The 20,882-nt window shown below is 36.4% G+C and overlaps 1 protein-coding gene across 6 annotated transcripts in view; it reads right to left on the bottom strand.

The window, feature by feature from the left end:
* Nucleotides 1-20,882, bottom strand: part of LOC116881433 (anoctamin-3) — a 284,096-nt gene that overhangs the window by 128,500 nt on the left and 134,714 nt on the right. The window contains exon 1 of one of the 6 annotated variants that reach the window (XM_032881229.1): nt 1,213-1,392. The exons of the other annotated variants lie outside the window; for them this stretch is intronic. Within the exon in view, the coding sequence (XP_032737120.1) occupies nt 1,213-1,317 (105 nt within the window). The 5' untranslated portion in view covers nt 1,318-1,392. Of the gene's footprint in view, nt 1-1,212; nt 1,393-20,882 lie in introns of those variants that run through there. 6 annotated transcript variants of the gene reach the window in all.

Here is a 20,882-nt window from a genome sequence, read left to right as displayed (position 1 = left end):
CCTTACAATAGCTCTTATTGTTAACCTTACCCATTATGGAGGGAAAAAAAAGGTTTTAATATTTTTTTCATTTCAGACAAATGAGAAACGGTTTTGTCAAAAAGTTCACATATTTACAACAATAAAAGCAACCCCTGTTCAAATAAACTAACAGAAAATACACATGCACTGTAGTTCAAGAGAAATCCTGCACAAGAGTAGAAATTTACTAAGTGCTGCTGAATTAATAAAAATTCTGGTTTTTCTGTCATAGAAATTTTTTATTTTAAAATGGTACTTACGGGAGAAGAATGTTTTAATTTTCTAAGTGTCCTCAGGGACACAAAGCATATTAATACATATATATCTTTTAACACACCTAGCTTAACTAAAAATGTTTCAGAAATGTAATTACTATGCAAATTTTCCTATGCAAATCATCTTTAATCATGAGTCTTAGGAATCCCAAAAAATCACACTTCATTGCTATACAGGTGTGGCCTTCACTGTGGAGAAGACCCTGGCCAGGCTGATTGCTTCCTTAACAGAAAGTCAACCCTAATTCTCGTCCCCATCATCTTTAGAAATCTGAAACTCTGATACTTTTATCAGATGGTAGATTGTATTCTAGCTCCTATTACATCTGGTAGAGAAAACTATTTAAGAAAACAATAACTAACAAAGTAATAGCTAAAGAAATAATAAATACCAACATAAGATAAGCAGAAACCAAGCACTCTTCTACACACCTTGCATATATTCACACATTTCATGCTCATAAAAACTGAGAGATAAGTGCTCCCCCACCCCCCGTTTCATAGATGCTGAAATTGTGGCAGACTTTGAAATAGACGGAAAGGTCTTATGTTAGCCAAAGAGCAAGTTTATCCCATCTGGGATTTCCATAGCAATTCCTTTCATCTTCCTTTTACTTGACACCAAGTGGGTGTGCAAGCTGTGTCATTCTGAGCAGCTCCCAGATTAAGGGATGAGGTTTTGGAGAAGCAGGGCAGAGCCTCTTCTCTCTCACTTATGCTTCTTGGGTATACATGGAAGAAGCAAACCACCCTGGCCTAGAGGCAGGTGCAGAAGGATTCTGCAGCCTCACCTGCTCACAGGATATGTAACAGGTGGGCCAAAGCTGTTTGCTCCAAATGGTAGCTTCCAAATGGCATATCTATATCTAATCACAGAAACAAAACAGTAACCAAGCATACTCCAGACATTTCAGACCTTACTCCAATCTTGACGTAGATCTGCTTCTTGAGTTTTACTCTCCTGGGTAGACTTACAGGGGAAGAAACACACTTGGGAAGGGGTAGGAGTAAACATGTCCATTCTTCTTCTTGCTTGGTTATCTTCATAGCAGCCAAAGTTTTGTGGTTTGTTTTTAAATCATATTAGGTTTTTTTTTTGTTTTGTTTTGTTTTTTTTGTCGTTTTTGTTTTCTGTTTTTTCCAGCTTCATAAATGACCATGTTGCCAAGTGAAAGAAGCCAGGTCTGGGAACTCTACATACTGTGCAATACAATATGACATTCTGGAAAAGGCAAGACTATGGAGACAGTAAAAAGATCAGTGGTTGCCAAGGACAGGAGAGAGGGAGGACTGAAGAGGCAGAGCACGGAGGATTTTCAGGGCAGTGAAACTACTCTAAGTGATACTATAATGTTGGATACATGTTATTATACACTTGTTCTAAGGCATAGAATGTACCACACCAAGTGTGAACCATAATGTATACTATGGACTCTGGGTGATTATGACGTGTTAATGCAGGCTCAGCAACTGTAATAAATCTCCCATTCTGGTGTGGGATGTTGATAATGGGAGAGGCTGTGCATGTGTGGGGGCGGGAATATATGGAAAATCTTTTCCTTCTGCTCAATTTTTCTGTGAACCTTAAACTGTTCTAAAACATAAAAGTATTTTTAAAGATTTTTTTAAAATTTATTTATTTGATAGAGATCACAAGTAGGCAGAGAGATAGGCAGAGAAAGAGGAGGGATCAGGCTACCTGCTGAGCAGAGAGCCCAATGTGGGGCTCCATCCCAGGACCCTGGAATCATGACCCGACCTGAAGGCAGAGGCTTTAACCCACTGAGCCACCCAGGCGCCCCAGAAAATAGAAGTATTTTTAATAAAGTATTTTTAAAAGTTTTTTTTTAAAGACTAAGTTATGTCATATATCTTACCAGCTACCTTGTATCTCTTATTGTCACGTTCCTAGCAATACTAGTTAAATACACATGTTGAAGAGCAGAAAGATGTCTTGAAGTCAAAGTCCATTCTTATAATAAGGCCAGAGGGCTCTATTTCTTTTCATTTAGCACTGTGATCCTTTTTCTCTAATAAAACAATGTACTCATATTTATTTGTATAAAGTATTTATTACATATCTACTATATGCTAAGAACTCTTGTAGCTCTGAGAATATAGTAATAAATGAAGCAAAGTGAGATATGGTAAAAAAAAAAATACAAGACGTAATTCCAGTGATAACAAGTAAAATGCAAAAATAGGTTTGGTGCATTACAGAAACATCAATAAAGGTCATTTTAGATTATTAAAAAGAAAAGCAAGCTGTTTTCTTTTAGTGGATAAAAGTAAAAATTGGGTTTGCAGTTAGAGCATTCAAGTTACAGAGAGAGTCAAATTTCTCTTCCTAATAATATCAACAGTTCACACAGGTGTAGTGAAGTGAAAATTAAGTATTGCAATGTGCAGAAGAAAGATGGTCTCTTGTCCATTTTAACATCCAATCATTGAGGGACACCTGGGTGGCTCAGTCAGTTAAATGTCTGCCTTGGGCTCCGGTTGTGATCCCAGGGTCCTGAGATGGAGCCCTGTGTTGGGTTCTTTGCTCAGCGGGGAGCCTGCTTCTCCCTCTGCCTGCTGCTCTGCCTACTTGTACTCTCTCTCTCCCTCTGCGTCAAACAAATAAATAAAATCTTTTAAAAATTAATATCTTTTTAAAAATCCTATCATTGAATGTATACATAGGACACTCTAAATACATGCTTAATGACATGATGCATAAATGACAGAAGTAAAAAAATGTAAAATATTACAGACATGCTTCTTATTACTCTTATTATTATGTGATGTTATTAAGTAGGGATATAGAGGAGAGAGGAAATTCTAAAGAGGAAGCCCTTTGTGCACAAAAAAAAAAAAGGAGGGGAGGTTTTAGAAAGATAGCTTATTAAAGTGATTAATGAGATTAGGTCATTGTAATTTTTGTTAGACTAAATACTTGGTATTGTGCCCATAGAGCATCTTGTCAACTTAATTTTTATTGAATTAATTCAATTATTGTTTACAAGTTGGGCAAAAATCATTTACTCAAAACTTCAAATCTGTTTCTGTCAGTCAGACAGAGCATCTTGTTGGTTATATTTGCCTGGCCTGCTGGCAAGCTCCTGCTGGTGGATCTGAGTTAGATAATTGTTGGTTTGCTTCATTAATGGTACACCAAACATTCACTGATGAGGTTGCATTTTAATGTATCAGATTAGCATATTTTATGGTATTAGTTATCCATTGTTGCATAAGAAGCGTTCCACAAATTTAGGAGCTTAAACCGATGCAGATACATCACTTCCATTTCTGTAAGTCAGGAGTTCAGGCGTAGCTTAGCTGGGTCTTTTGCTTAGAGGACACAAAGCTGCAACCAAGGAAGGAGTCAGTGTGGAGCTTTACTTTTATCTTAAGGCCTGACTAGGGAGAATCCACTTCCAACATAACTCAGATTCTTGGCAGAAGTCATTTTCTTGCGGCCAAGGAATGAGTGTCTGACTTTCCTGCTGGCTGTTAGCTGGAGGCCAACCGCTGCTCCCAGAAGCTTCCTACAGTTCTTGACATGTGGGCTTTCCCAATAGGGCTGAGACTTAAATCAAAAAGAAGAGTCTCCAGAGTGAATCTGATAGCAAGACAGTTTTATACAATGTAACAGGGTGATATCTCATCCCCTTTGCTTTACTCTGGTGTTTGGAAGCAAGTCAGAGGGAAGAGGATGATGCAAGAGTATGAATCCCTGGAGGGAGAGATCATTTAGGCCATCCTAGAGTCTGGCCATCAAAATAAGATTTATAAATTAGGTCAAAATTAAAGAACTTATTTAAGGGGTGCCTGGGTGGCTCAGCTGTTAAGTGTCTGCCTTCAGTTCAGGTCATGATCCCAGGGTCCTGGGATAAAGCCCCACATGGGGCTCCCTGCTCTCCTGGAAGCCTGCTTTTCCCACTCCCACTCCTCCTGCTTGTGTTCCCTCTCTCATGGTGTCTTTCTCTGTCAAATAAATAAATAAAAATCTTTTTAAAAAGGACTTCTTTAAAAGATTAAAAATTGACTTTAAAAAGAAATCATGAAATACTGTACTAGGGAAAGAAGGCTACAGTCTCACTTACCAAACTTCCCCATTGGATAACTAGGGGATAACCTGTCAGTTTGGAAACAGCCACAACAGAGGATATAAAAAAAAGAAAATGGAAAGAAATAAAAGAATCTGGGTTTACTCATAGTTCTATTCCCTACTTTCATGGCTGTAGACAATCTCAATCCCTACCATGAATCAAAGCATGGGTGCTATGATATATAAAGGCCCTTTGTAGCTCTGACATTCCATGATACTTCTTTTCCCCAAATATTTCTCCAGGAAGTTGTTTTCTAAGTCCTCTAAGGGTTTTTCAACTAACTCTAGGTAGGGATTTTTTTTCTGTACAAAATGATACATAAATATTGGGCAGTTGAATTCATTCCTTAAAGTACTTCAAAGGTCTTTTCAGAAAAAAATTATAAATGACAATTGAGATCTGTTTGACTTCAACTGAGTAAGCACCTTTGATATCATGAAGGAGAAAATAGGAGACAGGGAGACAGGGGTTCTCTTATTCCAAAATGAAAAGCAGTCTGATCTAGCTCAATGTTATCAAATTTCCTAAGTTGACTGGAATACAAAGCACATACTTTGGGACGTGACACTCTTTTTGACCACGAAATAAAGCATAAAGGGGAAAACGCAGAGATGTAAAGTACTCCCAGTAAAAATCTAGCTCCAAGTTTCAGAAGTAGGGCATAAAAATAGAAAATCAGGGTTGTGATTCCAGTATTATGGCAAACAACATAATTTCAAAACCCTGATGTCATATAACATCTAGAAATGATAGAGAAAATAAAACATGCATCTATTCAAATTCTAGAGGAATCAGCAGGAACGTATGTATAACTTTAGTTTCCAAGTAGAAAAAAAAATATGTAGAAAACCGTAACACATGCTGATAAGTTAATAGTGTGGCTGCTCTGGATGAAGATGTAGAAATTAATTTAAAAAATAACAAAAATAATGGAAACAAACACTGGTAAATTTTAAAATAAAACTTCTAAATAACTAATAAGCTAAAGAAAATTCAGTAAAGCTAGGAAAGGAAGTGAAGATATAGTTGCTTTGGTAAATAATGCTGATTCAGATAAATCAGATATCGGTGTAAAAAAGTTATTCATACTTTATACTATATTCAAACATCAATTTTAGTTCAGAAATAAACCCATAAAGTTATGATCAATTGACCTTCAACAGTACCAAGGCAAGTCAATGGGAAAAATGGTCTTTTCAACAAATGGTGCTTAGGGCAACTGTATATCCATTTGCAAAAGAGGTGGGATCCCTGTCTTAAACCATACACAAAAATTAACTCAAAATTGACCATAGATCTTAATGTAATGAAGAAAAGTATGCAATTATTAGTCTAAACCATATACATAAATATGTGGGGACTTGAGTTAGGTAATGATTTCTTAAGTACAACACCAGCATAAATAGGAATGTATCAAAATTAAATACTTTGTGCTCCAAAAAATATGCCATTAAGAAATTTAAAAAGGTTGGGGGGGTGGTGCCTGGGTGGCTCAGTCAGTTGAGCAGCCCACTCTTGATTTGGTCTCAGGTCTTGATCTCTGGGTCATGAGATGGAGCCCCGTGTGGGGTTCCATGCTTAGCAAGGTTCTGCTTTTCTCCCTCTCTCTCGCCCCATGACCCTCCCCCGCTTGTGCGCTCATTCTCTCTCTCTCTCTCTCTCTTGCTCTCTTTCTCTCTCAAATAAATAAATAAGTCTTAAAAAACAAAGAAAGTGAAAATGCAAGCCACAGAATGAGAATAATATTCTTAAAATATGTCTGATAAGGGACTTATATTCACAATATATAAAAAGCAATAGAAACAGAAATAACCCGGCTAAAAATGGATAAAGGATCTGAATACAGATTTCTCCAAAGAAGATATACAAATGGCCAACAGTCCTATTCCCTACATGAAAATATTAGGGAGATGCAAATCAAAACCACAGTGAAACACCACTTCTCACCTATTATGATGGTTATAATCAAAATGACAAACATTAAACCAGAAATGGGAACCCTTGTCCATCACTGGTGGGGATGTAAAATAGTTAATAAGCTTTGGAAAACAGTTCAGCAATTACTTACAATGTTAAACATAGAGTTACCAAATCATCAGTTTTACTCCCAGGTATATACCCAGGAGAATAAGTCCACACAAAAACTTGTGTGTGTGTATATATATATATTCATAGCAACATTATTCATAATAGTAAAACAGAAAAAGCAACGCAATGTCTACATGATAAACATGTAAATAAAATGTGATAATGTGTAATATCCATATAATGGAATATTATTTGGCATTAGAAATGAATTAAATATTGACACGTTACAACCCAGATGAACCTTGATAATATACAAAGTAGAGGAAGCTAGTCACAAAAGGCCATTATTATATGATTCCACTTATATGAAATTCTATAGTAGACAAATAAATACAGAATATATGTTAATCATTTCCTAGGGTTGGAGGAGTGAGTGGAATGGAAAGTAACTGCTAATGGGTACAGGGTTTTTTGGGGGGGCGTACAGGTTTTCTTTAAAAAATATTTTAAAATGGATATTACAGTGATGGTTGCACAAGCCTGTAAGTATATTAAAATCATTGAATTGTACACTTTAAATGTGCAATGAATGTATGGTATGTGAATTTTATCTCAATAAAGCTCTAAAAATCAATTACAGATGGATTATTGATTTTAAAATGCACAAGAATATATATATATATATATATATATATATATATATATAGTCTTCTAAAAGCTGACATAAGAACTCACAGTAGGTGAATGTTTCTTAAACAGGACTCAAAAAAAAAAAGATACATAAATTTGCCTATACTACATGTTAAAGTGTTTGCTCATCACAGCAAGACTGGTATTGTGAAAATGCTCACTATCTCACATTCACTATAAAGTTGGTCTCTAACTGAAAGTCTAAATATGGTTTTGTATACATGTATGCACTTAATGAGCTAATCTTTATATTATATGGAAGATCAAAGTGTATTTGATAGGAAAATCTTGAAAAAGAACTAGGTAAGTGGGCATGTCTTTTAAAATGTTAATATTTGTTACAATTCTATAGTAAATAAGGCAGCAGGGTATTTATTCATGCTGGAAGAGACAATCTAGGAAACAAAATACAGATCCTAGAAAAAGACCTACATACAGAAAACTGAGATGGAATTACAAATACATGTACTTTTCCTGGATAGGTAGATGAGTCATTTAGTGGCACGAAAAAAGTCTTTTTCTTGGAATAATACCACATACAAAAAAAAAAAGTTAAAAGACAAATGTGAAAAGCAAAATTTTAAAACTTTCACAATAAACTATAGACTATTTTGATGATTTTAGTAGACAAGTAGTTTTATGTATTTGTTTTTTGCATTAAAAAAGCCTCTAGGTCCTTATATAAGATAAAGCTATGATTAGTAAGCCTACCTTCAAATAAAACCTTTGTACATTAAAAGATCATAAAGAATGTGATAAGGTAAGCTTTCATTAGAAGATATTTTTCATGACTACAACCAATAAAGGAATAGTCTCCAGGATATATAAATAACTTCTTTAAATCAGTAAGAAAAGACAAATAATCCAACAGAAGACCAGTGATGCTATTAATAGGCATTTAACAAAAGAAGAAACATTATTGCATTATCTGGAACAGAAGATTGGAAACATAAAACGTCTCATCAACCAGGATTGAATAAACAAACAGTGGTGATACATTAATGCCATTCTTTGGGTAGGCACAGGATGGGATATGATGTATCTGCTCAAATAGCTCTTAAAGAGGAGCTCTTGAACTTTCAAAAAAGCAGCATGAAATACATTATATATTTCTTCAGAGTTTAAAAACCTGAAAAGCAATACTCATTATTGTCCCAGGATAGACAGATAGATAGATATCATAGTGATAAAAGCACAAAAATATTCATAAGAAAGCTAATCACCAAAATCATAAGAATGGTTACACTGAGACAAATTGAGGAAAAGGATCAGGAAGTATTACGTGGAAGTCTTCAATTTTGTCTGTAATAATTACTTGGAAACAGTTCCGGCAAATAATTCAGATCCAGTAAAGTTCAGTGTTCAATATAGCTTGTTATAGCTAAATATGGTCTAATAATACAGTTTTCAATACGCGTGAAATATTCCTAATGATAATAATTCAAAAGATCAGCATTGCTGTTGACCCTTGTAATCAACAGCTTGGGATTATATATTTGTTTAGCAGTTAAAATCTTACTTATAACTTGACCCTCAGTTTCCTCACCTGTCTAATGGGAACAATGACAATCTTGCATGCCTATTTCAAGAATTAAATGTATGAAACACTCTATGACACTTAAAATGACACACACTATAGTTATTATAATCAAAGACCTTTAAACAATAAAACTTCAATTTTAATCATGGTAGCTAAACCGCACACCCCCTTCAGTCAACTATACTTGTGCCTACATTATCATTTTTTTAAATGAAATATGGTAAAATAAGCTTATCAGAGATATTAAACTGAATGTATTTGATCATTCAGAAGGAATCATTCAGAAGGAATTCCATGAGGTCTGTTAAAAAGAAAACCACAGGCCCAAGATGGCATCACTTAGGTTAAGGTCCCAAGTCAGTAAACAAAGACTTATTACCTAACTTAACTGCTGTTTAACCCAGCATTGCACACACATCCCTCCTCCCCAAGAATTAACCCTTTACTAGGCAACATGGGAATTTCCTGGTCAGTACTAGGTAATTTACTAATAGACCCCTTTCATTCCCCTTAGGAAGGTGACCTTGCCTAAAACAATGGATTCTTTGCTAATGATTTCCTTCTGTTCTATTCTTTCTCTACCTTTAAAAACCTTTCTTTTCTGTAGTCCTCTGAAGCTGTCCTCTACTTGCTAGAGGGGATGCTACCTGATTCCTAAACAGATTAATAAAGCCAATTAAGAACTTCAGAATGTAGTTGGTTTAATTTTTGTTATATAACAGGTCTCAGGGGCATCATTAGGAACAGATGATCACCTCAGAGTTCATATGCTGAAGAGATGCGAGCACTGTCAAGTCTCCTGTCAGCCACCTACAACAACTTAACACATAAACTCTGTTTAAATCCAGCCTGAAGTTATTCTGTACTTCTGGCAGTGATCATTTGGAAATTAAAAAAACAAATGCAAAACCACTTAAGAATTTACTGAAAGCGTGAGAATGAAGATTTTTAGACTAAAAGATCAAATTTAAATGCAAAATAAAATCAAATACCATTTTATAATAAAAGAGTTTGAGGAAATTAACTTTGTAGAGAGTTTGAAAAAAAAACAGTAACATCAACACATTTCTTGCTATCCTGAATTCTATATTCTCCCTTACACAGCTCTTTATTTTAAATTTTTTAAAAAAATTATTAATTTTTTTTAGTAATCTCTACACCCAATATGGTGCTTGAACTCACAACCCCAAGATCAAGAGTGTCATACTCTTCTGACTGAGCCAGCCAGGAGCCCCAGAGCTCTTAAAACAAAACAAAAAAAGGGTGTTCATAATGAAGGGTAACTTGATGATTTCCAACATGAGTTTAGGAAAGTGATTTAAAAGATTGGTAATCTCACAAACCCAGCGGAAATATTTTTTAAAAATGCTGAACTACTTCTAGTTATTGGGATTAATCCTTCCTATGAAAACAAACAAACATTATGCAAAGCAGAGCCTTAAAAATTATCAAAGAATTCACAAGATAGTGAGGAGTTGCTAGGTCAATTCAGAACAGAGTAGAAATCAGAAATGGCGAGGTAAGCTGCATACCTGAGCACATAGGTCACTTCTACCCTCAAGGACATTTGCAGATCCTGCAAATGCAGGCTTTTGTATTAGCACTTTCCTGTGTATGGTTGCCAGGGGTACACAGGTGAATAAACCAATCAGCCTAGTTTTTCCAAGATATTTTTAGGACATGTCAGAGTAAATGTACCTAAAATATTAAGATATTCTCTCCTTTTGGCTCTGGATTCATAATAGATGAAAGGTTTAACAGATACCTAAAAGGAATGGGAAGCTCAATACAGAAAAGCCCAATTTTAACTGGGCAGGTTGAATTTACTTGCAGTTTTGAAATGCGAAATAAAAATGTCAAGTCAAAATATAGAACAGGGTAAAAAATATCTCTGAACCACGGTAGTGGCCCAGAACGTTATCCTGGTCAAAGCCTCCTGTTTCACTTGAATATTTAACTTGAAATGGCAGACCTACTGATCAGGGTATCAGATTTTTTTGGCACTGAAAAAATGGTTAGTATCATCATTGGTGTCCTTGACCATACGTGGAAATTAGGAAAACTCATATAATGCTCCAAAGCAAACTATCCTATTATTCAGTGTTAATTGAATTACATTTACTAAGAAGGCGTTGGATAAAATCTCCCATAACCTTCACACCAAGGTGGATTTGATCTGATGAGAAGTGTATTGGCTCCTTCAGAAGAGATGAGACTTGTGTTCCTTACACTTGCAGAAAGTTATTTCTCATGACCCAGCAGTCCACTGTTCCTCTTTCCTTCTCCTTAAAAGCTCTATCAATAAGACAAGAATCTCTTGAGACCAAGCAAGCAGAAAACAGATTATCAAACAACTGATTTTGCTAACATCATAAAGTAGATGACCTTTTCACGTTGGCTACAAATCTATTGAGCAAAAATAAATCAGGTCATGTTGGAAACTTTGGAAAGTTGGCATTAAAAATATATCACAGAATATTAATGCCTATTTTGCCATGAGCTTAGTTCTTTCCAGCTCCAGAGCTACTCTTGCTGGATATTTAAAGAGACAGAAAGACGAATTCTATGGTCCCCATGAGTTTCATTTAAAATTATGGTCCTGGCTGTTTGTACTTGTACAGGCTTCTCCAGTGTTGGTAGGTTAGCTTCTTACGCTCTAGAAGGACAGGTCAAGATAAAACCAATGGTTTTTTAATCCTTCTTTGGTAATAGGCAGTATCCCAAGAAAAATACACATACTTATATATTTGTACAACCATGCATATAATAATTTCAGAGAGTTCACAGATGCCCTGGGCTCATGTGTGGGCCCCCTTAGAGCTCTCTGGACACCAGGCAAAGAACTGGGTTAGGTGCCTTTGTCCGCTAATCTCCCTTAGCCGGCCTTGTCAGAAAAAAAGTTGAATCTCTTAAAGCAAAGCCTCTAAGCATGTTGGAAACCCCATAGTTAAATTAACAGGGCAGTCATTTGAATTTATTTTAAAAATGGACATTAGGGAGGGTATACAACATTTCCTTTTCCCCTACTAATCTTTCCTTTTCAGAGACTAGGAAAAACTAACGCACAATAATGGCCTGTGTTTGAAACTGAGGTCAGTGAAGACATTCGTATTTCTTTAATTCTATGAAGACAGCATGATTTATAGTTGGAGCACCAGAGATGAAGACTCAGTTCTGCTTCTTATCTCATGTCGCTATGCCCAAAAACTTAATTAAGGATGCAGCATCTGTATTTATGAAATGGTAATAAAAAGGCCTATTTATTCTCTGGAAACAGTGAAGATGGTGGCTAAAGTGTGTACAAGAACTAGCAAGAATACCAGACTGCCTAGGTTCTCGATGAATGATTGTCATCTGAGAAGTGATTAGACAAGATACAATATGGCATTGTTTATCAACCTTTAATCATACATCTCTATTTTGGCCATAGTCATAGACCACTTATTTAAATAAAATGTTTTCTTTAGCTTGTACTCTTTCATTAAAAAAAAAAAAAAAAAAGCCTTTGCCAAAATAATATTAACCTAAAAAATAATAAGCTTAATGTGCTGGTTATTTTTTTTTTTCTCAACACACATTAAAATAAAGTCCTATCTTAAAAATGTTTAGGTCATTGTGGTCCAGTTTAAAAATTATTTTGAGGGATGCCTGGGTGGCTCAGTTGGTTAAGCCACTGCCTTCGGCTCAGGTCATGATCCCAGCGTCCTGGGATCGAGTCCCACATCGGGCTCCTTGCTTTGGCAGGGAGCCTGCTTCTCCCTCTGCCTCTGCCTGCCACTCTGTCTGCCTGTGCTCACTCTCGCTTCTCTCTCTATGACAAATAAATAAATAAAATCTTTTAAAAAAAAATTATTTTGAAAACCGTGCTTTGGCAAACACGTGGTTATAACAAGCTGCTAATGCTTTGCTTAAATCAGACGTAATCTGGGTTTATAATTTTCATTGGAAAGAGCAAGATTTGAGACACTGTGGTTGGAGTTTTGGTGGTGGAGGGGGAAGAAGGAAATGCCTTGAGGAGGCTAAGGGGTAGTGCCTTTTGCATCTGACATTCAGCCAGGGATTTCTAGTCCCTGAGGGCTAAGAGCATGGAGTAGGAAGACAAGAGGCCAGGACAGACATCCATAAATTTTAAAATCTGATTTAAAAAACTGATCTCAAGTCCAGAACTGGGTTAACTTGTGTCCTTCCCACCACGCAAGAGCTTCATCTCTAGTCAATGGCTGCAGTGTTCTAAAACTGACAAAAAGTAATAGATAGCTCATCACTTAAAAAACAGAAATAAGAACATAAGGTAAGAATGGTCAAGACATTTTGGAAGGCAGAAAAATTGACAGTATTCTGCTGATTTACTGATGCAAATCTTTTATAACACACCTCTGTTTAGAAGCTAAATGCAGGATTGTAATTCTTTGAAGGATGTGGAAAGCCATTACATCAGAGCTTATCTTTTATCCAATAATGCCCCTGGAACTACCCACAGCAGTCCTTTTCCAGCATGTTCCTATATAGACATTAAACAAATATGTCAATAAACAAGGATGAAGACAAATGACATGCCATGAAAGTTAGATTACTTAAACTCAAGAGGTGCAACTTTCATGAACCTAAAAAGTGCACACACATGCGCACCCACACATATCTACTGTACTTAGTCACATTCTATAGAAAAAAAAAGGCATCTATCATTCAACAAATCTCTTTTGAGTTCCAACTCAATCCCAGACACTTGTTCAAGTGACTGGATACAGAGGTGAAGAGCAATCAGAAGAATGAAATGCATATTAAAATCATGCCCTATATATTCCACTTTGAACAAAAGAAGTTTATTAATCACCTATAATGTGATGCAAATTGTGCCCTTTTCTTTACCTTAGCTATTTCTTTCCATCACATGGAGGCGGACAGATCTGGATTTGAATTCTGACTCTGCCTCTTAACTAGCTAGGTGGACTTGGATTTTACTAACTTTTTAAATTTTATTTTATTTTATTTTATTTATTTATTTATTTTAAGATTTTATTTATCCATTTGACAGACAGAGATAACAAATAGGCAGAGAGGCAGGCAGAGAGAGAGAAGAAGAAGCACATTCCCTGTGGAGCAAAGAGGCCGATATGGGGCTCGATCCCAGGACCCTGGGATCATGATCCGAGCTGAAGGCAGGGGCTTTAACCCACTGAGCCACCCAAGCGCCCCGGATTTTACTAACTTTAGTGTTCACTGATTTCCTCATTCATAAAGGAGGAGACAAATATTCCCTACACTATAGAATTATGTGCTCTCTGACAAGTACAATTTAGTGTTCCGTCCTGGTTACTATTTTAGGCATGTGTGAGAAACAGTGAACAAGATAGACACACCCCGCAGTCCAACTATGTGGATCAGTGAGTGGGTTTACGGGAGAGTGTTTAGTGGGCAGTTAACGCAGTGAACTGACTACTGTAATTACTAAATGATCAAACTCCGAACAGGCACCAGGATGAGGAATGCATCTGCGTGAAAACAAGTAGTTCCATAAAACAAGTGGCAGGGATTAAATGACCAAGTAGCTATCTGGCAAAATGATAAGCATTTTTAATTACACTTTTACAAAGATATAACCAAGTGTTGCTGTAGAAGTTCAATTCAGGAAGTTATCATGCCAGCTGGGGCTAAAGAAAGGTAGCCTTACTGAACAGATGGGTTCTCCTAATCAGGTACCATATTACAAATAAAGTGACTCTTATGCATGCAGAAAGAAAAAAGTTAAAAAGAAACTAATTAAACTATATAAATGAAGAGGAAAAATCTAGATCATATGGTGTCATAACTACTTGGGCAAAAGCATCTATGAACATTCACACTAGAAGCAACAAAGAAGAGGGGAGATAGAGTTGGGAGGTCTGCACACCCCAGTTCCCTACCTCGTTAACAAGCCACCAAAGCTTAGCCTCATTCTAATGCCTCAAGTAGAACCCAATTTTATCAAACACCATTTTAATTCTAGATGTCCAAGCTACTCCTATGCCACGGCCCAAAATCAACATATACTTGTTCATCCAGACTGGGAAAAGAAATAGCAAACAGAGGGGCCCCTGTTCTTTTAATGACTGATTGAAAGGTGACATTGTTTGGCTTTAGAATTTACAAACAATAATTTAAAAAGATATTAAGCTGTACTTAGGAAAAAATTAAATATCCTTTGTGTAACTCACCACTTAATAGATAATGTATAGGTAGTTAAATACTTTGGCTTTGAATTTTTATATTTTTGCTTCTTTTTAAGAAAACTTCATAAAATTATAAATTTTAAAGCAGGGCTGCTCTATGTCCAAGTGCCATTTGGTAGGAGGAGGAAGTAGAAATGGAGGTGGGAGCTACATGTGAAGGGTAGGTTAAGATTCACCTGTTTTCCACCCAGGTGTGGAGCGGATACAGATGAACTACATCAAAAAGTAGAAATTTCTTCTGGTTTCCATAGCCAACAGAAAAGGTGAAGGAAGAACAGGACAGTTATGTGTCCTTATTGTCTGGGGCTTCTCAGGGACTCCTGGTAATGAAGCCCTGTGATTCCGTTTCTACTCTCTGAATTACCCATCTTTACATTGAGATCTTTCTTTTTTCAGCACCTGCTCACAGAAGCCGATTCTGAAATCTTCAGGAATTTTGAGAACTAGCACACTAGTATCTTAAATAGACCAATATGGGGATCAGCAGATGCTTTTTTTTTTTTTTTTGAGCCCCTTTACCACCATTGTTTATTTATCTTAATGTATAAAGACACAGAACAGGACTTTGTTGCTTACAACTGTTTATGTGGTGCTTAGTCTAGTATCTGCCCTAAAGCGAGTGTATACAAGCCAGATAAATCAGACAGGAGAGTTAGCAAATACATGGAATAATTCATTTCAAAATCTATGTATGACCCTTAAAATCATAACTACTCAGCCTTGTAAAAATCCCCAAGTGGGTGGTGTCTCTATCCTACTATTTCCATAATTCCTTTATGATAAGGAGGAGATGCACAGGGATAAGTTATTTACATATGAGGGAAGGCAGAGTAAAACATGACTTTTATCTCTGGGAACTCAGTCCACATGAAGCCAGGACATCTCCCAGCTGGGGGGCAGAGCTGCTCACAGCACACTAGTTTAAACGGGTTAAATAATCTGCTTTCTGCTTTCTAGCATTAGAGGTGATTCTTAATAACAGTGTTCAACAAATGTCAGTCCAGGCAACTTTTTCCACTTAAAGCCTCCCCTCTTGTCTGCCTGTTTTGACCCAGTACCACTTTAAGACCCTGTCAAAGATGACAGATTCCAAGGGCCAGGTTCCCGAAGAGTAGTAGTTTCTCTAACCTCTGCCCTGCCCCAGGATCTCTTTCTTTTTACAGATGGCTGCCTTAAATCCATTAATAAAAAACACTTTAGTCCAATGTCAAAAATGCCAGTTGTATCTGCAAAACTCTAAGAATCATGTCAGGATAAGAAATTCCTTGGAGGCAGTCTCCTGTGTTTCTCCTCGTTACCAGAGGAAGAACTGCTTACCTAAGAAGGACGAAAACGAGAACTCACATGTATTAACACGTAAACATTTTGAAATGCTTGACATTTGAAATGTTCTGTCAAGCATTTGAAGTTTGTTTTTGTTTGTTTGTTTGTTTTGCATTTGAAGCTTTTGAAAATACTGCTTTCCAAGGCAGAGGCCCATAAAGGAAAAGCATAAATGCAGTTACAAATAATGGCTAGTCCAGAGACTTCAATTTAGGAATCCTAAAAGCATTCTCTGCTAACCATTTAATCTCCCACTCCTTTTTTTTTTTTTTAAATTAAAAACTTCCTAAAGAGTATTAGACTTACTGATGCGCACATTTTTAATTTAAAAAGGCAACATTAAATAAATTTTAGACAATATACCATACACATGGAACCCAATTAAAGGTATACATGAATTTTCCTTACACACAGCTATGAAAACATCTGAAGTCAGATAATTTCTGAGTAGGATGTTTTTCCAGACACATCTATAAAACAGCTGTATTCAACTTCCTTCTTAGTGAGAAAATGAAAGATAAAAGATCAGATTTGTAAATATTCTACAAAATCAATCCCAAGTGACGAGCATATAATCCCCAGAAGCTCCCATGATCCAAGAGACACTTAGCAGGAGGAGAGAACTGAACACTGTTTAATCTTTTATATATGTATTTTAATCTTTTAAATATATTTCTTAGGTTGTGTTTGCCTTTTCTAAATTTCTCAGAGCAACAACAGATTCCTGTTTTCTTTATAGGACTTCTTCCCCTTCTTTGCCTTCTCAATTTCACATCCTCCATTTTCTCAGGTGTCTTATTTTGTTCTTTATCTTCCATTTCCATCAAATACTTGAAGATAAATCTTATTGACAGGGCCCAACCTAGACATTATCAAGCCCCTTCAAAAGCTTATAACCATGTGTTTGGTGGCACAGGGAGAAACTAGCATTCCGATATTCAACAGGTTAGATCTTTTCTTAGGTTATATACATACAATGTATAGCATTTATGAGCTTCCCTCGCCCTCTTTACTTCCCTCCCCACCCCTCCTCACAAAATCCCATCCATGGAGAGCATTAGTAAATGAAGCATAACTCATCACCTGTAGTGTAGAGAAAAATGAGATGCTTCACAGCACAACACACTTCTTCAGACAAATCTCTTCTCCAAGATCATTTTTTTTTTCCTTTTCTTTTCTCTTTTTCTCTTATAGGCCTAAAAGTTCTAAAAACTTGCTTCCTCCTTTCTTTTCCTAATCCCAATCTCCCTCTCATTCTCAGCCTGGAATCAGACCACCAAAGGGATAAGGCCAGTCTTGCCACACATTATGACTGTGTGTCCTTGGACCAGTTATTTAATCTCTCAAATCTTTAATTTCCCTATCCATAATAACATGAATCATTTTTTCTTATTAAGAAATTGAGCAATTACTATGTGCCAACACAATTCTAAATTTTTAAATGAATATTCATTCATTTCTCACAAATACCCTAAGAGGTAGGTATACTAACTGCCTCCATTCCCCCATTTTACCTCAGATAGAGGAAATCTGAGGAACAGTGAATTTAACACTTTTTCCAATGCAGCTTTTAAGAGGCAACACCAAGATCCAAACTCATGTGTCCTAAGTCCAAGAGCCAAGTTCTTAACTCTTCTTATACAGAAAGGCATGTAACTATAAAATGTGCTAAGAATTGTTATCTATTTCACAGATGTTTATTATGGAAAGTTCTATGTACTCTTTGGTGCATATTATTTGTCAATTGCTTCTATAATTTCTGTTGTTATTTTAATTCTTATTTTTTACCAACTACTCCTCTCAGGCATATGAAAGACCAACATCCTGATATCATCAACAAAAGATCCTCAAATGCCATATTCGCCCTTCAGAATCAAACAGGGGTCTATTCCATAATCCGAAAAGTTCATTAAGTAGGAATGTAGCCCCAATTTGCTTTAACGATGTCTGAGTCCACCCAGCAGCTGCTCCGTCGACCGACTGCAATCCAGCAGTGTGTGTGCAAGGGCAGTGTGAGACAGCAGGATGTCACAAAGGTTTGAGTTCAAGGGTGTGAGGCACTGCGTGCTCCTGAATAAGACATGTTACATGAACCCATATTGTCCCCACATGCACAGTCTTTCCATGGCCCCACACAATGTGCTACGTAGCCAGGTGTGTCTCTTGCCTTGGCTGCTGCACACACATGATCTAGTCCAGACTCCAAACTTCGGCTCATGCTGCTCTTCCAATGGTTTCAATCTCCTCTCTGCTCTTAACAATTGTTCTTTCCAACTCTCTTTTTATCCCCCTGACTCTGCCTTTGTTTTTCCAATAATATGTATGATCAGTACAAAATGGAGAGAGCGAGTATTGCTAGAGGTAACAGCTGAAGGATAATTGCCAGTACAAGCTCAGAGTTCCATTTCCCATTCTTTCCTCTTTCTCCCCACAAATACAGATATAACAGCACGTGTGCGTGCACATGTATTTATATGATATATGCAATGTAATATATAACACAGGGATGCACACGGAATTTTATACATATTGTTATAAAATCTGTTCTTACTCAACAGGATATCATAAATATCTCTATCAATCAGGACTTTTTCGGTTCCAAATGACAGAAATCCAGCACAAATCAGACAACTATAACTGCCTCTAGCCACAAAAGGCTTTTTCTGCCCACAGGGGAAAAATTATTCAGCTCTCTCCCCCTAAAAAGTCCAGGAGTAGAGCTAGTTGCTTCAAAAACATCTAGTTCAGGAGATTCAAATGCAGTTGTCAAAATTTTCACTCTTTCTATCATTGCATATTTTCCTTATCTCTGCCTCTTGTTTTTGTCTTTTGTTTGTTTTTTTTGCTTTTCTCATCCCTTCCCTTTAAAAATGACTTCCTTTCTATAGTTGGGGAGGGAATATCATTCTTTACAGTTCTTGCAGAACATCCTGGAGAGGAATTCGGCTTGAGGATTTTGTCTTTATACATGCCTTTGGTTGCAATCAAGAGGATGGAGAATTCTGATTGACAATCTTAGGGTAAGGAAAGAGGGTCTGTTCCACCTGAACCACAAAGGAAGTGATGTTTCGGTAAACAATAGGAGAAGTCCACTGGACATCTTTATTTCAATAAATGAAATTTTATCTAATTTCATTTGAGTTAGGCCAAAAACAAAGTCTGTTCCAGGTGAGTTCCAGGTAAAAAATGGGTTATTTTCATCTTGCTTTAGTGCAAAGAATACAGATGAGATTAAGGGTAGAGGATATTGGGGTTCCCTGAAATTTTCCTAGCTCTTCAGGGAAGAGTGTCCATGGCTTTGTTGTCTCAATAGTTTGTGTGGACTAGATCTGCTGGGTCAGGGAATCCCAGAACCAAGGGTGGAAAATACCTCAATTTTGTATTTCGATGTTTTATTTATTGTTGTGCTATCGGCCCACTTGAGGATGAGTGGTTCAGGCTGGCTTAATCGAACTGCACTTGGAAACAGCCGAACAGTGTTAAATAGCTGAACACTATTTTCAGTTTTATGGTTGGATTATTATTTATTTACATCTGACTGAAGGATATTTTGGCTTGTTTTGCTAAATTATCCTTTGCTATGATTCATAATGATGTAATAAAGATCTTGTTCTTGTAACTCTGTTAATGTCTCTAAGTATTTTATTAATACACATTCCTAGAAGTAAAATTACTCAAAAATTTTTATCTGAAAACAAGCTTGATTTCCTTTTCTCCATAAGCTTTATCTTAACTCTTGAAAGCCACTAATAACTTTATTCCACCTACGGTTCTAATATTCTCTTTCACGTTCACTCATTTGACAAGTTTATCGTGAGTTCCTGTTATGAGTCAGGCTCTGTGCAAGGTGTAATGTAATTACAAAGAAAAATAATCCATGATCCTCATCCTTCAAGAGAGAGTAATTTAGTCAGGTAGACAAATAGCAGGAACAAATAATTACAATTTGGTGTGATTTGTGCTAAAAGAGGGGTGAGTACAAGTGCCATGAAAGCAAAGATAAAGGGACTATCCAGACAAAGAGAACACATCTTCATTCAGAGGGGATATGTTCTCTTCAACAAATGTTGCTGGAACAACTAAACACCCAAATGCAAGAAAAAAAAAATAGAAAAAGAAGCCAGACATAGACTTACACGCTTCACCAAAAAATAATTCAAAATTTATTATAGACCTAAAAGTAGCACATAAAACCATAACACTCCTAGAAGGTAACACAGGAGAAACCTCAGATGACCCTGAATATGGTGATACCTTTTTAGATATAATACTAAGGACACGATCCATGAAAGAAGTAATTCATAAGCAGAACTTCATTAAATTTCTGCTCTGGGAAATACGATATATCAAGAGAAGAAAAAGACAGGCCACAGACTGGGAAAAAGTATTCTCAAGTGACACAGCTGATAAAGGACTTATCCAAAATAAACAAAGAACTCTTAAAATTCAACAATAAAAAAAATTAAAAAAAAAATTATGTGATCCCTTAGCAGACACTTCACCAAGGAAGATGCAAAACGACGACACATATGAAAAGATGTTCCACATCATATGTCATCACAGAAATGAAAATTTAAACGACAATGAGTTACCACTATACATCTTATTAGAATGGCCAAAATCCAAAACATTGAAAACAGCAAATGCTGGCAAGGATGTGGAGCAACAGGAGCTCTCACTCACTTTGGAAGTACAGCCACTT

The sequence above is a fragment of the Lontra canadensis genome, unplaced genomic scaffold (genome assembly GCF_010015895.1).
Source record: "Lontra canadensis isolate GAN:19392208 unplaced genomic scaffold, GSC_riverotter_1.0 scaffold74, whole genome shotgun sequence".
Lineage (NCBI taxonomy): Eukaryota > Metazoa > Chordata > Mammalia > Carnivora > Mustelidae > Lontra > Lontra canadensis.
Note: the sequence above shows the minus strand (reverse complement) of the source record. Positions and strands in the feature narration are given on the sequence as shown.